This window comes from Schistocerca americana, chromosome 1, assembly GCF_021461395.2.
Source record: "Schistocerca americana isolate TAMUIC-IGC-003095 chromosome 1, iqSchAmer2.1, whole genome shotgun sequence".
NCBI lineage: Eukaryota > Metazoa > Arthropoda > Insecta > Orthoptera > Acrididae > Schistocerca > Schistocerca americana.
In genome coordinates this window covers 537,220,145-537,232,595 of record NC_060119.1, presented here as the reverse complement: position 1 = coordinate 537,232,595, position 12,451 = coordinate 537,220,145, and the positions used below count along the sequence as shown (strand labels likewise).

The 12,451-nt window shown below is 41.0% G+C and overlaps 1 protein-coding gene across 1 annotated transcript; it reads right to left on the bottom strand.

Annotated features, from left to right (window-relative positions):
• Positions 1 to 279: 279 nt before the first annotated feature.
• LOC124573338 lies at positions 280 to 11,877 on the bottom strand. The gene is made up of 3 exons (XM_047131137.1): positions 11,686 to 11,877; positions 8,739 to 8,888; positions 280 to 804 (listed from the first exon to the last, which is right to left on the bottom strand). Exons 1-3 carry the CDS (start codon positions 11,875 to 11,877, stop codon positions 280 to 282), a joined length of 867 nt encoding a protein of 288 aa, XP_046987093.1.
• Between the last annotated feature and the right edge of the window lie 574 nt (positions 11,878 to 12,451).

Below are 12,451 nucleotides of genomic sequence, written 5' to 3'. Positions count from 1 at the left end.
TCGAAAACAGTAAAACATTGAGCATGCCACTGTCTTATTGTACATGGACATTATTCTGAACATGTTCTGCAGTAAATATACAGTACACAGCTGAATTGAATTTCGGGTCCCTGCGTGTCACGGCTTTCTGAGAAGAATTAATTTTCGTGTTGTACTTGGGATCCCTACTCTACTGCATATCCCGGAAACAAAGGAATTTCAGACAAAACTTTAATTAACATTTTACACTTATTTTGATGCATACATTACACTTACGAAGTGTGTACAGTTACTTTAGAATCACCCTGTATATAGTGCAGGAGATGCCAGCAGTACTAACCTCAGAACTTGCTGATGATGGTGAACGTTCTTCACAAGTTCTGCATACGTATGTTTATCCTCGGCACGTAGTGATGACGTTAGAGCAACATCTTGGAGACGATCACCTCTGATAAATTCACGTTCATCAATGTTTTGATCGTCAGTCATGGTAGTACCATCATATCTGGATCTACCACGCTGCAGCTGTCCTTGTTCCATAGCTGAAATGTTGTCATTTAAGACTTCCAGCTCAGCTGCAACCATGAGCATGAGGTGCACAAAGAAAACGTCCATGCATACAGTGGCCTGAGACAACACCATCAGGCTGAACGACTGCGCTACATACAGAATCTCATAAGTTGGCGAGCGATTCACATCGGCCGGCAGCCAGACGTGCACGGGAAGCTGTCTGGAACCGTCTGGAGCGTCCTCTCTGGAGGTGAGGAAAACTTGGGACAGCAGTGGCGACGAGACCCAGCAGAGCAGCGCCGGCACCACCACCATCTGCACAGCATGAGGAGGGCCAGTTCAGTAGCAGTCTCTACAGGTCTGGCTGTGCTACCAGAGCGCAGTAACTCGGGACAGTACAGCAAACGGAAGAACTAACTGCTCTGATATTTTAGAGGACACTGAAAGGTAGGTGACGCTGTGTCTTATTCCACCAGAAAACTGTAAAAAAATGTAGAGTGCAGTAACCTGACGGAGCATATTGTGCCCCTTCTCCACTGGTGTCTAGTCGCGTGTAAAGCATAGTAAAGATAGTGGTAGGACTTAGTCGATCGTATCTCTAACACATCGATGATTTACTGGAATATCCGAAGATGATTACTTGTTATTGGCGGAGATACTCTTCATTTTCCGCTCAACAGCTTCCAAGCACTACGGTGCACTCACTTTATCGCGAAGCAACGGCAGTCGTTCTTCAGATTTCGCGAGAAACGGGTAAGTGGAGTCGAGTCGAACTAAAAGGAAAGTGAACTGTTGCCACATATTTATAAAATATGAGTTTGGAGTTTTGCCGTCGTGTGGTAGGACAGCTGTGAGTGATTAATCGGTTTATTCACGAAGACTGTGCATAGTAGTAAGACGTGTAAAATGAGAAGCTGTGTAAACGAAGCGAATTGGGCAGCGGGTACACTACCACTGTCCACTACAACTCATGGAAAACTGTATGCGCGCACAAACAAGCGTAGTGGATATCCATGATGATACGTAGCAGTGGACCGATCGCTAACCAGTGGGCTACTATAAGTCACCGATTTACCCAGTTACCATTTAAACCGGCTATCAGTAATAAATAAAGAACTGTTTTCTGTAACATCTTCCAACTATATCCCGTCTGTCTCTGAAATGAAACTGTGATGGTGAAGGAGACCTTGAAAGGAGAATCCTTTCCCCACGATATTTCAAAACACAGTTGTACAAAAAGAAGAGATGCTTTGTTCCTTAATCGAAATGGAGTTAATATCAACTCGTTCCTTAAGACCTTGTTTTATCTATATCTAATTAAAAAGGTGTTAGTATTACAATATGCCTGCCGGAGTGGCCTTGCGGTTCTAGGCGCTACAGTCTGGAACCGAGCGACCGCTACGGTCGCAGGTTCGAATACTGCCTCGGGCATGGATGTGTGTGATGTCCTTAGGTTAGTTAGGTTTAATTAGTTCTAAGTTCTAGGCGACTGATGACCTCAGAAGTTAAGTCACAAAGTGCTCAGAGCCATTTGAAGCATAGTACAATATGTCTCAGTATGTTTAGTCCAACTAGACACCGAGTGAGGCGGCGCAGTGGTTAGCACGCTACACTTGCATTCGGGAGGACGACGGTTCAAACCCGCGTCCGGCCATCCTGATCTAGGTTTTCCGTCATTTCACTAAATCGCTTCAGGGGAATGACGAGATGGTTCCTTTGAAAGGGCACGGCCGATTTCCTTCCCCATCCTTCTCTAATGCGAGCTTGTGCTCCATCTCTAATGACCTCGTTGTCGAAGGGACGTTAAACACTAATTCCCTCCAACTAGAAATTCATTTAGATAATTCATTAACAAATACATTCATACGATAGTGTGTTAATTAATGAGCAGATATTGTGATGTCATGAACCTTACGAGGTGGTGGTGTTAACCACATCCATATTAAGTTATGCAGATTCTTTAGCAAAGACAATTGCCGTTTTGAATAAGATGAAATCATTTCAAGAGTGAGAACTTCCTTCAAGCTGGGCTTTCCTCTCCACAGCAAGAAACTCTTCTTACAACAAATAATATCGCAACAGTCCTTGATGTTATAATTTGATTCACTCAGAAACAAAATTCTTAGGAATTTTACATAGTAGTAAGTTACTGTAGTAAAATATCAGAAATGAATGGAGAATTGTATGACTAAAATCGGTGTATGAAGTTAATCCTAAAAGTGATATGGTTTAAATTTCTTAATATGCACTGAGACATCAAAAGTCGTGAGATAGCCATAGCAGTGTCGCGTACACAAGGTATAAAAGGGCAGTGCATTGGCCGGTCTGTCATGTGTACTCAGGTGATAAATGTCAATAGGTCTCCAGTGTGATTCTGGCAGCACGACGGGAAGTAACAGACTTTGAACGCGGAATGACAGTTGGAGCTAGACACACTGGACATTACATTTCGGAAATCGTTAAGGAATTCAGTAATTATGGATCCACAGAGTAAAGAGTATGTCCATAATTCCTAATTCCAGGCATTTCCTCTCACCACGCACAACAGAGTGGCTAATGACCTAAACTACCAAGGGAAGTGGGGTTTGCGTAGAGTTGTCAGTGCTAACAGAGAAACAGCACTGCATGAAATAACCGCAGAAACGAAAGTGGGTCGTACGACGAACGTATACGTTAAGACAGTACCTCAAAATTTGGCATTAATGGGCTATGGCAGCAGACGACCGACACCAGTGCCTTTGCTAACAGCATGAGATCGCCTACAGCGCATCTATTGGACTCATTACCATATCGGATGGACCATAGATGACTGGAGAACCATAGCCTGATCAGGTGAGACCCAATTTCAGTTGGTAAGAGCTGATGGCAGGATTCGAGTGTGGTGCAGACCCGGTGAAGCCATAGATCCAAGTTGTCAACAAGGCACTCGCAAGCTGGTGCTGGTTCCATAATGGTGTGGGCTAGGTTTGCTTGCAATGGACTGAGTTCTCTGATCAACCTGAACCGATCATTGACTGGAAATGCTTATATCCGGCTACTTGGAGACCACCTGAAGCCATTCATGGACTTTATGTTCCAAATCAATGAGGGAATTTTTATGAATGAAAATGCGCCATTTCACTGGACCATATTTGTTCGCGATTGGCTTGAAGGACATTCAACACAACTCGATCGATTGATTTGGTCACCCATATCGCCCGACATGAATACAATCGAACATTTATGAAACGTAATCGGAAGGTTAGTTAGCGCACAAAAATCCTACACCGGTAACACTTTCGTAATTGCAAATGGCTGTAGGAGAAACACTGCTCAGTATTTCCGCAGGGGACTTCCAGCGACTCGTATAGTCAATCCCACGTCGAGTTGCTGCACTACGCCAGGAGAAAGAAGTTCCGGCACGATATTAGGTGGTATCCCATGACTTTTGTCATCTTAGTGTGAATGATTTTGGTTCTGTTTTGTTTGAAATTTTTCTACGATTACTGTGTACTGAAAGTCCTGTTACAAACGTCCTATACTGCAAATAATAAATATAATTATTTACTTATTACATTTCACCTCTCCTCTCATCACATCACCAGTCTGTGATATGTCATAAATACGTGACCAGTGTGCATTCTACTTCAGGCTATACTGACATTGCAAACTCTGTTACTTCTTTCCCTTGTCTCTAGATCAAGCCCAAAATTAATCTCATCCTCCACCTCCTCTCCCTACAGATAATGAATTTCACAAGATTTATTAACTTCTGCTGCTTATATACATATACAGAAAATTGTGCTCCGTCACACCAGACGCTAGACACAAAGGCAACATGCACAACAAAGTCATCCCAAACCGTCAAGGTCAAAGGGACATCAGACAATCCAGTATGGTGGAAGTAGCCCAAGTGAAATCTCAATATCACCTCCAGGCATGCTAATGTCGAAATGGGAAGAATATCAAAATGTAAGATGGTGGCCCCTATGACATCACAAGCCAAGATAGAGGACCTAGCCCACTTGTTCTACAAGGTTTTCCCCACCCCTATGTTGTAAGATCCCATGATAGGTTTCACGTCCTATGTGTAAAGGGGTGGGAAAGTTTTTAAAAAGTAGCGGGAAATCCTCCAGTCCGAACTATGTTGAGTTTAGAACGAAGACGGTTCTCTTGTTATTATTTTCTAAGAGTTGTATGTATTTACTGCATTACAGAAGTTTTCGGCATTCATTTAAACGTTTTGACATGTTTATTTCAACGTTTTAGCCTTTAAACAAACATTTCCGTTTCCACACCACCAAAATTCATTACGAGAAGTGGCCCACAGCCGAGGGCACATAGCTCAGTCACGCATGCGGTCAAGTCACTCCAGAACTGCTTTGTTTTACCATTTTAACAGTTACAAAGGCGTTTATAGAATCCGAAAAAACATGAATCGCCATGTGATGGACAATGTTGGTGCAAACCACTTGCCTTTACGGCTGACTATACACATCTCGCAGTTATGTGCATGGCAGAGAGGACCCTATCCTTCTAAGCTAGTGTGGGTCGCCACTTGCTGGTCGTATGCATTTATGTGGTATCCATTCTCTCACCTCACGAATGCTCTTCTGCCATACTGCCCTGACCACAGCTCTGCTCTGTGGAAAGCTGGAAGTTGCTGTTGCTTTTGTGGTATACGGGTACTCATGGCAAGGTAATCAGCGGCAAGAGGCGCACAGACATAATTTACAATGCTGTCCACCTCCCCTTCAATAGGCAATGGACCAGCACCCGCTCCAAGATGAAAATATAGTTTACAGATGTTTCTAGGATATTTGTAAGCTCCTCTCCAGGCTGGTAACTAGAGTGGGATATCTTTCCCACATGGTTTTATAAGCCATGACTGGGAGCCCTGAATTCTGTATACAATTTCCTCAACCAGTAAACACACAGTAAATTCTATGGGCGATGAAATGTGTAGTAATAGGATATACTGATAACCGAATAGTATACCCTGTCTGGTGTAAAAAAAAAAAAAAAAAAAAAAAAAAAAAAAAAAAAAAAAAAAAAAAAAAAAAAAAAAACACTCATTCTCACTTCTATCTGTTGTATTAATCACTTTCCCTTTGTTTTCAAGTGTATCAACTAACTAGTGTTGTCACTATAAACGTCATCACTCCATCGATGGTGTAAAAGGTACTACGAGGAAGAATCCATTATTTCAGTGAGGGTGCACATGAAGCCCGATCTCTTCCAGGGAGCCAAAATGGAAAGCGAGGGATTCATGGTTAGCTCATGCTACGCTATTAGTGTGCAGCAGAATTTGGGTCAGATGGGAAGTATGTACTGATGGCCATTGCGGTTAAGGGTACCACTCGTGTTAAGTGGGAGATCCAGGTTCGAGTCCTTGTCTGGGACAGATTTTCACCTGTTGGCAAGTTCTACACCATCCATAACGATGTCAAATGAGCATCAGAACGACATAACTACTCAGTAATGAATCACCAGAGATCAGAGATCAACACTTGACGCACAATTTTGCAATGCAGATTCAATTAGATGTCAGTTGTGGTATTTTTGCAGACACTTTCGCAGAATAAATTCCTGTGGAGAATAAATGTTTTCTTCTATAACGGTAACCAGTTTCTTGCAATTTAGCTGTAACATGGGCACTTTGTTGCAATTTTACTAGAGCGCAATTTTGCTCTCACACTAGTGAATTTGTTATAATTTCACTGAAACATGGGGTAATTTGCAAAAATTTTTCCCTACATGCCTCAGTTTGATAGAATTTAACTTTTACATAATCCAGTTTCTTATAGTTACGCCTTAACATGGGTCAATTTGCTACAACTTTGTTGTAGCAAGAATCAGTTTTTGCAATTTCAGTACACAGAGACACTTTGTTACAACTTCGTTTAAAGCGTACCTGTAACCGAATATAAAAGGACGACACATTTTACTACATTTTGTTGCAAGTGAGCATAGCGTGACCATCTGCCACCATCAGATGCTGTTTGTTACTGCCTATTTTCCTTATGGAGGCGATATGAGAAATTGCAAAAAAATTCCAAACATAATCATAAAAAGAAACATGTAGCAAAACCGGGAAAGAAGTAGTAGTTGCATCTTCATTCAGGAAGATCAGTAATGTACAGGAAGAAAATTCGTGTCACTACAGTAGTTCTATTAAAAATGAGTATTGATTCTGAGGTGACCTTAATCCACTGTGTCTAACGTTGGATGCCGAAAATGTCACTTGGTTTTGTTCAAATCTCGACTAAATGTCCACTATAAACCGCCATTGCTTCAAGAATGGCAAGCTCAGTCTACGTCTGTGCTGGAAAAAGCATTTCAGCCCATTCCTCAACGTCTACAGAGTTTGATTCATGGATAGCTGTTCGGAAAAGGGAAGAAGAACAAGAATATAGATCAAGACGAAGAATATGATGTTAGAGCCAAAGAAAACAGTGTTTTTAAGTAAGCAGAAGGTGAAGATGCTGGATTAGAAGAAGCAAGGCTATTTTGGAGAAACGACGAGCGTTAAGAATAGCGTGTTTAGAAAGAGGCGAATCTCTCAGAAGACCATTCAGACCAGTTACTGAATCTCTTGAACGACTTTCAAAGGCGAAAGTCAGAGCAAATCGTAATATTGATTGTGGTTTCATTAAACATCACGGTGATAGTCAGACTGGTGGACAGATTAAGTACGGAAAAGTTGTGTATGTTGACTATGCAGCTTATGAATTTAACCAAACATGGTTTAAATGACAGGATAGAGAATTTGAAAGAAAATCAGGTTTACAGACCATCATATTCGTAAAACTTGAAACCTCATCAAGTCTTTACTGATAGATAAATTGAAAATTATTGTGCATGACTGATGTATATAACAAAGCCGCTGGGGGAAAGAAGAGCGCAAAAAGTCTGAAATAGAAAAGTATTATTAAATCGACGTTAGGAGGCAGACTTGGCAGCAGCAATATCGATTTTCAGCATAAAAAATAAGCACTCGACCTCTACAATATAAATATAACAATTATCCAAAAGAAATATCTGAACGATAAGGCTCCTCACAGTATCGGTCACACCTGGAAGTCCAGCAAAATAGAATGAAACCACTTCAGTAATTTGAGAGAAACATCTATTAGACAATAATTTTGTGCCGTAAAATGTATTTGGCAGACAAGCCCTATTACGACTGAAGTGTTCTTACATTTTCATTATTTTTATGACTGTTCTAATATGTAGTACTGAATGCTTCAATCGATTTCGATTGTATTCTACATCTACATATCTCACAGCATTACTATAACATATTTTCGTGACAATACCCAGGTTTCTAACAAATGCTGCCAATGCAGAGGCTGCAGCACATTTTTCACACATACTTGTATGTGTCCTGGGTCCATCATAGTGGATGGCATGATGACCCTTTCATCTTGAGGGAATGAGATGACCTCGCAGGGCATATAGCCAGAATATCTTGGCACGAGTTGAGTACAGTTTTCAGCATAAGTATAACCTAGATTAGAATGCCCACTGTTCCCCGTACTGCTGTTAGTCTCATTATGATAACAGTATTCTGTCTTCGTGTGCTTCATCTGCAAATAGGTAGAGGTATTCTTGAACGGAGATCAAATGTAAGCCTAAACACTAAGCATAATGTATATTATTTTCATCTCCATAAAGCGTGTGCAAAAGTGTAATCGAGAAATTTTCCATTGCTGTTTAGGGCCTCAAATGGCTCTAAAACATATAGCTGTCCATCCAGAAACAAATTTCTCTAAGTCAGGGAATTTGAAATTTTTGTTTCTTACCTTTGTGTACAAGCTTAAATCAAAAGCCCTTGTCAGAAATAAGACACGTTAAAATATTGAAACATATACATGTTCGACAAATTCTCTGTATAAACGATCAACGTAACGTGGATTACCTGGACCTGAAAATAAGGTGATCAGATCACGTAGTTTACACATATCAACTGCTCAACTGTAAAATAGATTTAGATGCAGTAACTACTTATGTAGTGACATTCGAAGCAAATAAATCATTAATGCCGATTGGATCAGCTAAGAACTATCTCTGTAGAGATGTTATTTTATATTTGTTGCTTGAATCCTATCAAGTAGCAAATAAGTGATCGAAAACAACAAAAAGTTGATTACATTTTTATTTATGAGTCTAAAATTTCTCGCAGCACCAAGACGTTTGACAAAAACTGCGTATGGAAATGTGTGTAGAAATATTTACAGCGCAACAAATACTAAACATGCGACGTGTACCTGCATGTAAACGTACAAACGGCCCACCAGTTTCTCATAGCGGGCGCGAGTCTTCTCGTTGTTTAATCCATTGCTGTATCTTCCTCTGGTTTCCCATAACAGCCGGACGAGTTGATGCATCGTGGCTCCTTGTTTAATGAAGAGAGCAGCCTGCAGCACCGGAAAAAATATCTATAAAAGGCGCTGGTCTTACTAGTGTGGCAGTATTAAAGCAATATGCGGCGTCGGACACTCATGTCGGGGCGATTTTATGCATTCGAGAGCCTTTCGGGTTGAATAGGCAGGACGTGGAACGCGCCTACAGCGTTTATCCTCAAAGCTGTCTGTGGACTTCAGAATCGCATGCTTAGGGATAATGTTCGCTGAGTTGATTGAAGACGTGTGAGGTAGAGGATAACACGTAACGTGTTTAGCGGCGACGAAGTAAACGCTAGGAGTGACGTCTCTAGTATAACGTGAGTTGCATGGGCTGCATTGCAAATGTAGGTTGGACGGCGATTCTATTGTTTCTGGTCAACGGCTCTGGGTGAGCTATTCAGAGAATCAGACATTTCAAAATAGTGATTTCAGTCGCGATGTGTGGAGTTGATAGTGAGTATCTTTAAACCACATGAGTACTGAAGGAATGAATGACCGCCCAAAGACAAAATTTTTTTTCGAATACGAACTATTTAGTTCATAATCGCAACTTGACATGAAGTAGAGAAAAAAGTAAAGTCTAATAATACAGACAATTTTATTACGCCACGGCATATACTGTAATAAGAAAAATACTGTGATCTCTCTTGTATACTGAATTAGAGCTCATCAGATATACGTTCTGCAACTAACTCTGTACTGGAAGTCAAAAGCCTTGACTCTAAGTATAGTTCTCTCATCGACTGATAATAGGGAGCCATATTTTCTCCGACTGTCGTAGCATATTTCTGTCTTTTAGCAAATCAATCACACTTTTTCACCAGTTCATTTCTTTGATCGTTTCTACAGAAACTAAGTTTAGAACAATTATATAATTGATTTTGTACGGACGTTCAGAGACAGAGCTGTTTTTGTTATTTTCGTTGATCTAAGTATTTATTTTCCGAGTTCCATCGATCTTTAATGCGATTATAACGTGTAGAACCAGTTAGAGTACTACTGTAATAAATACATGGAAATGGCCATGATGTTTACTGTCTAATGTTTACTGTCTAAATCGTATAAAGGCAAGAGCTCAGATAGTTGCTCAAGTAACACTAATAATAACAGTGACACAAACGAATTACAAGTCATAAATTCTAATTTACCTATAAAGCAGCCTGTCAATAAGTGGCAGATACGTTGAATTCAATAGATCCAATAAACCTTCATTATTTCTGATGGCAGGTGACTGTAAAAGTCCTCTGTAAAGTTGTCGTAAAATATATTTCCTTATGTGGAAGTATCGGTGGGCAGTTTCGGCAGTGTTACAAACGATTTTGGCATGGTTAATTTAAAGGAGTTGCCGGATGCCCTTCCTGCCGCCACCCCATACCCCCTGGGACAGAAACTGTGTACCCCAGCTGTCTGCGTCTAGCGTAAAACATGAAATAGTGCGATAGTATTCCACATGTCTGCGAGTCGTGTGACTGAGGTGGAATGTGGAGACCAGACCGGTATTCACCTAGGGAGATGTGGAAAATCTCCTAAAAACTACTTCCAGGCTGGCCGGCATACCGACCCACGTCATTAATCCGCCGGGCAGATTCCATTCGGTGCCGGCGCCCAGGAAGGAGAGTATTAGCGCTCTCGGCTAACCTGGCAGGTTAATCAGAAAACATCTAACGTTTGTTACATGATACTCACTCCCACTAAGACAGATCCGCAGTTACAAATCCGTTTGGTGGGATGAGTTCATGTTATCTCTTACATCCGAATCAGCACTGACACAGAGGACAGTTTTAGCGAGAAACAGGGACTGCGGAAATCAGATTTTTTACCACAGACGTAAATCGCAGCATAGCCGACGCCAGACATTAATGTAAGACACTAACTACTGTATTTTGGACTGTAAATTCCAGAAATTCTGATGATGCTCTTGTAAAAATTAAAGAGTGAAACTGGCAAATAAAACAAATGCATTCTACTTGTGGCTCTCCTAAAGAGCACGTGCAGGATAGTGTTTGTGATAGTAATTCCACTGAAGAATTTCCTTTGTACATCACCAATATAGATAGCATCACCGGTCTATTGCGGCTCACATTTAGGCAAATCATTTCACAAAACAACTGCGAGTTTTTTTTTTCAGATCTCTTTCACTCCAGTATATTTTATTGGTAGTTGAATGTCATACAAATGTAGCTTCTTACGTGCAAAACAGTTAAGATTTTAAGAAATAAACTTTTTTGCACTCAATTTACGTGGCTATCAGCAGCAGTTCGTGTAACATTTAAATTATTGTCATTCAAATTACTAATTATTGTTCATTAATTACGGTGATCACTTTCAAACAACTCTATCTCTTTTTTTTGTTAAATTAGAACTCAGACTGGCATATTTGACACCCAATTTGTCCACTTCCTGCTCTTACATTAAAATTCCTATTACGCAGACGTGGGACGATTGCGACTTCCTTTGCTTGGAACATTCAGCAACTAGTATAACCTACTAGCTTCTATTAGTCTGATATTCCTGGAGATGATCACTTACTTGAGAAAGCATTTCGTATACTTCTATCTTGAGTAGCATTTGACAATGTGATGTGATGTCGAACACCTTCCGGAAATCTGGGAAGTCGGGATTTACCTACACAACTGTATCTGTCGCTATCAAGTGTTTTGACGCAACTGGTTTTGCTCTAGATCCGTACTGATTCTTGGAGAACGCAAAGATGTTAACAAATGTAAGTAAATTAAACATTAAACTTTAAGTTGCGATGTAGAATGTTATCCCCATTGCGGTTCAGATCAGAAAACAGTTAAATGTTTACCTTGATTAGAAATCCGAAATCCATGCAAGCGACGAAGCCGCAGAGCGTGACTTCCTCCAGGGGCTGAGGAGGATCCACGCACAGTTTGAGGATGCTGCAGACCACTGGGAAGGCGATGGAGCCCAAAGTGACGGAGGCAAGCACGCTGGAAACGCTCAGTACGGCCCCATCTTCAGGTCGCCAGAGACCCATAAGCCGCCTCAGTGTCGCACCAGGGCCCAGAAGCGAAAGAGCACTGTCTGACAGCCGTAGTCCCTCCTCAGACGCAGATACCGCAAACTGCGTTATCGCAGGTAATGTACAGCAGCGGTTGGTCCTGCGAGACATCTACGACAACGTTTCGTACTATCATACCAAATAGATTTCATAACAGTATTCTTGATAGTTAAATATTAGAAGTATCTAAAGAGAAGCACATCACATACAGAATTAGTTACCGGAGGATACAGATCACTAATGCAGAGTAAACCTTCTCTATGCTTCATAGTGATCTAATTTCGCAGAGGAAGACTGCATACGTATTTCTGTAGGTATGCCCTATCTAGCTGAAACCAGTCAGTGATTATTAGATTCTGTGATTCTTTGCACTGATGTTGCTTGCTACTTTTCACCCGCTGTTCCAAAAATCTGCGACATTTCGTATGGAATGGGTTGATTCAGCGAGCCAGTCAAGATGCGATAAAGTGGGTGAATGTTGGACAAACCAAGAATTTATGTGTCCAGAACTGTGAACACGGCTGTTCCCGTTTAGAGCAACAGAAATGTC

Bases quoted from the DNA above. Each gene is read 5' to 3' on its own strand.
- LOC124573338 (XM_047131137.1), bottom strand. From the start codon at position 11,877: ATGGGTCTCTGGCGACCTGAAGATGGGGCCGTACTGAGCGTTTCCAGC. The intron at 8,889-11,685 runs GTAAACATTTAA...CCGGTGCTGCAG, and splicing joins ATTTCGGATTTCTAATCAAG to GCTGCTCTCTTCATTAAACA. The intron at 805-8,738 runs GTACACGTCGCA...CATGCTGTGCAG, and splicing joins GTTTGTACGTTTACATGCAG to ATGGTGGTGGTGCCGGCGCT.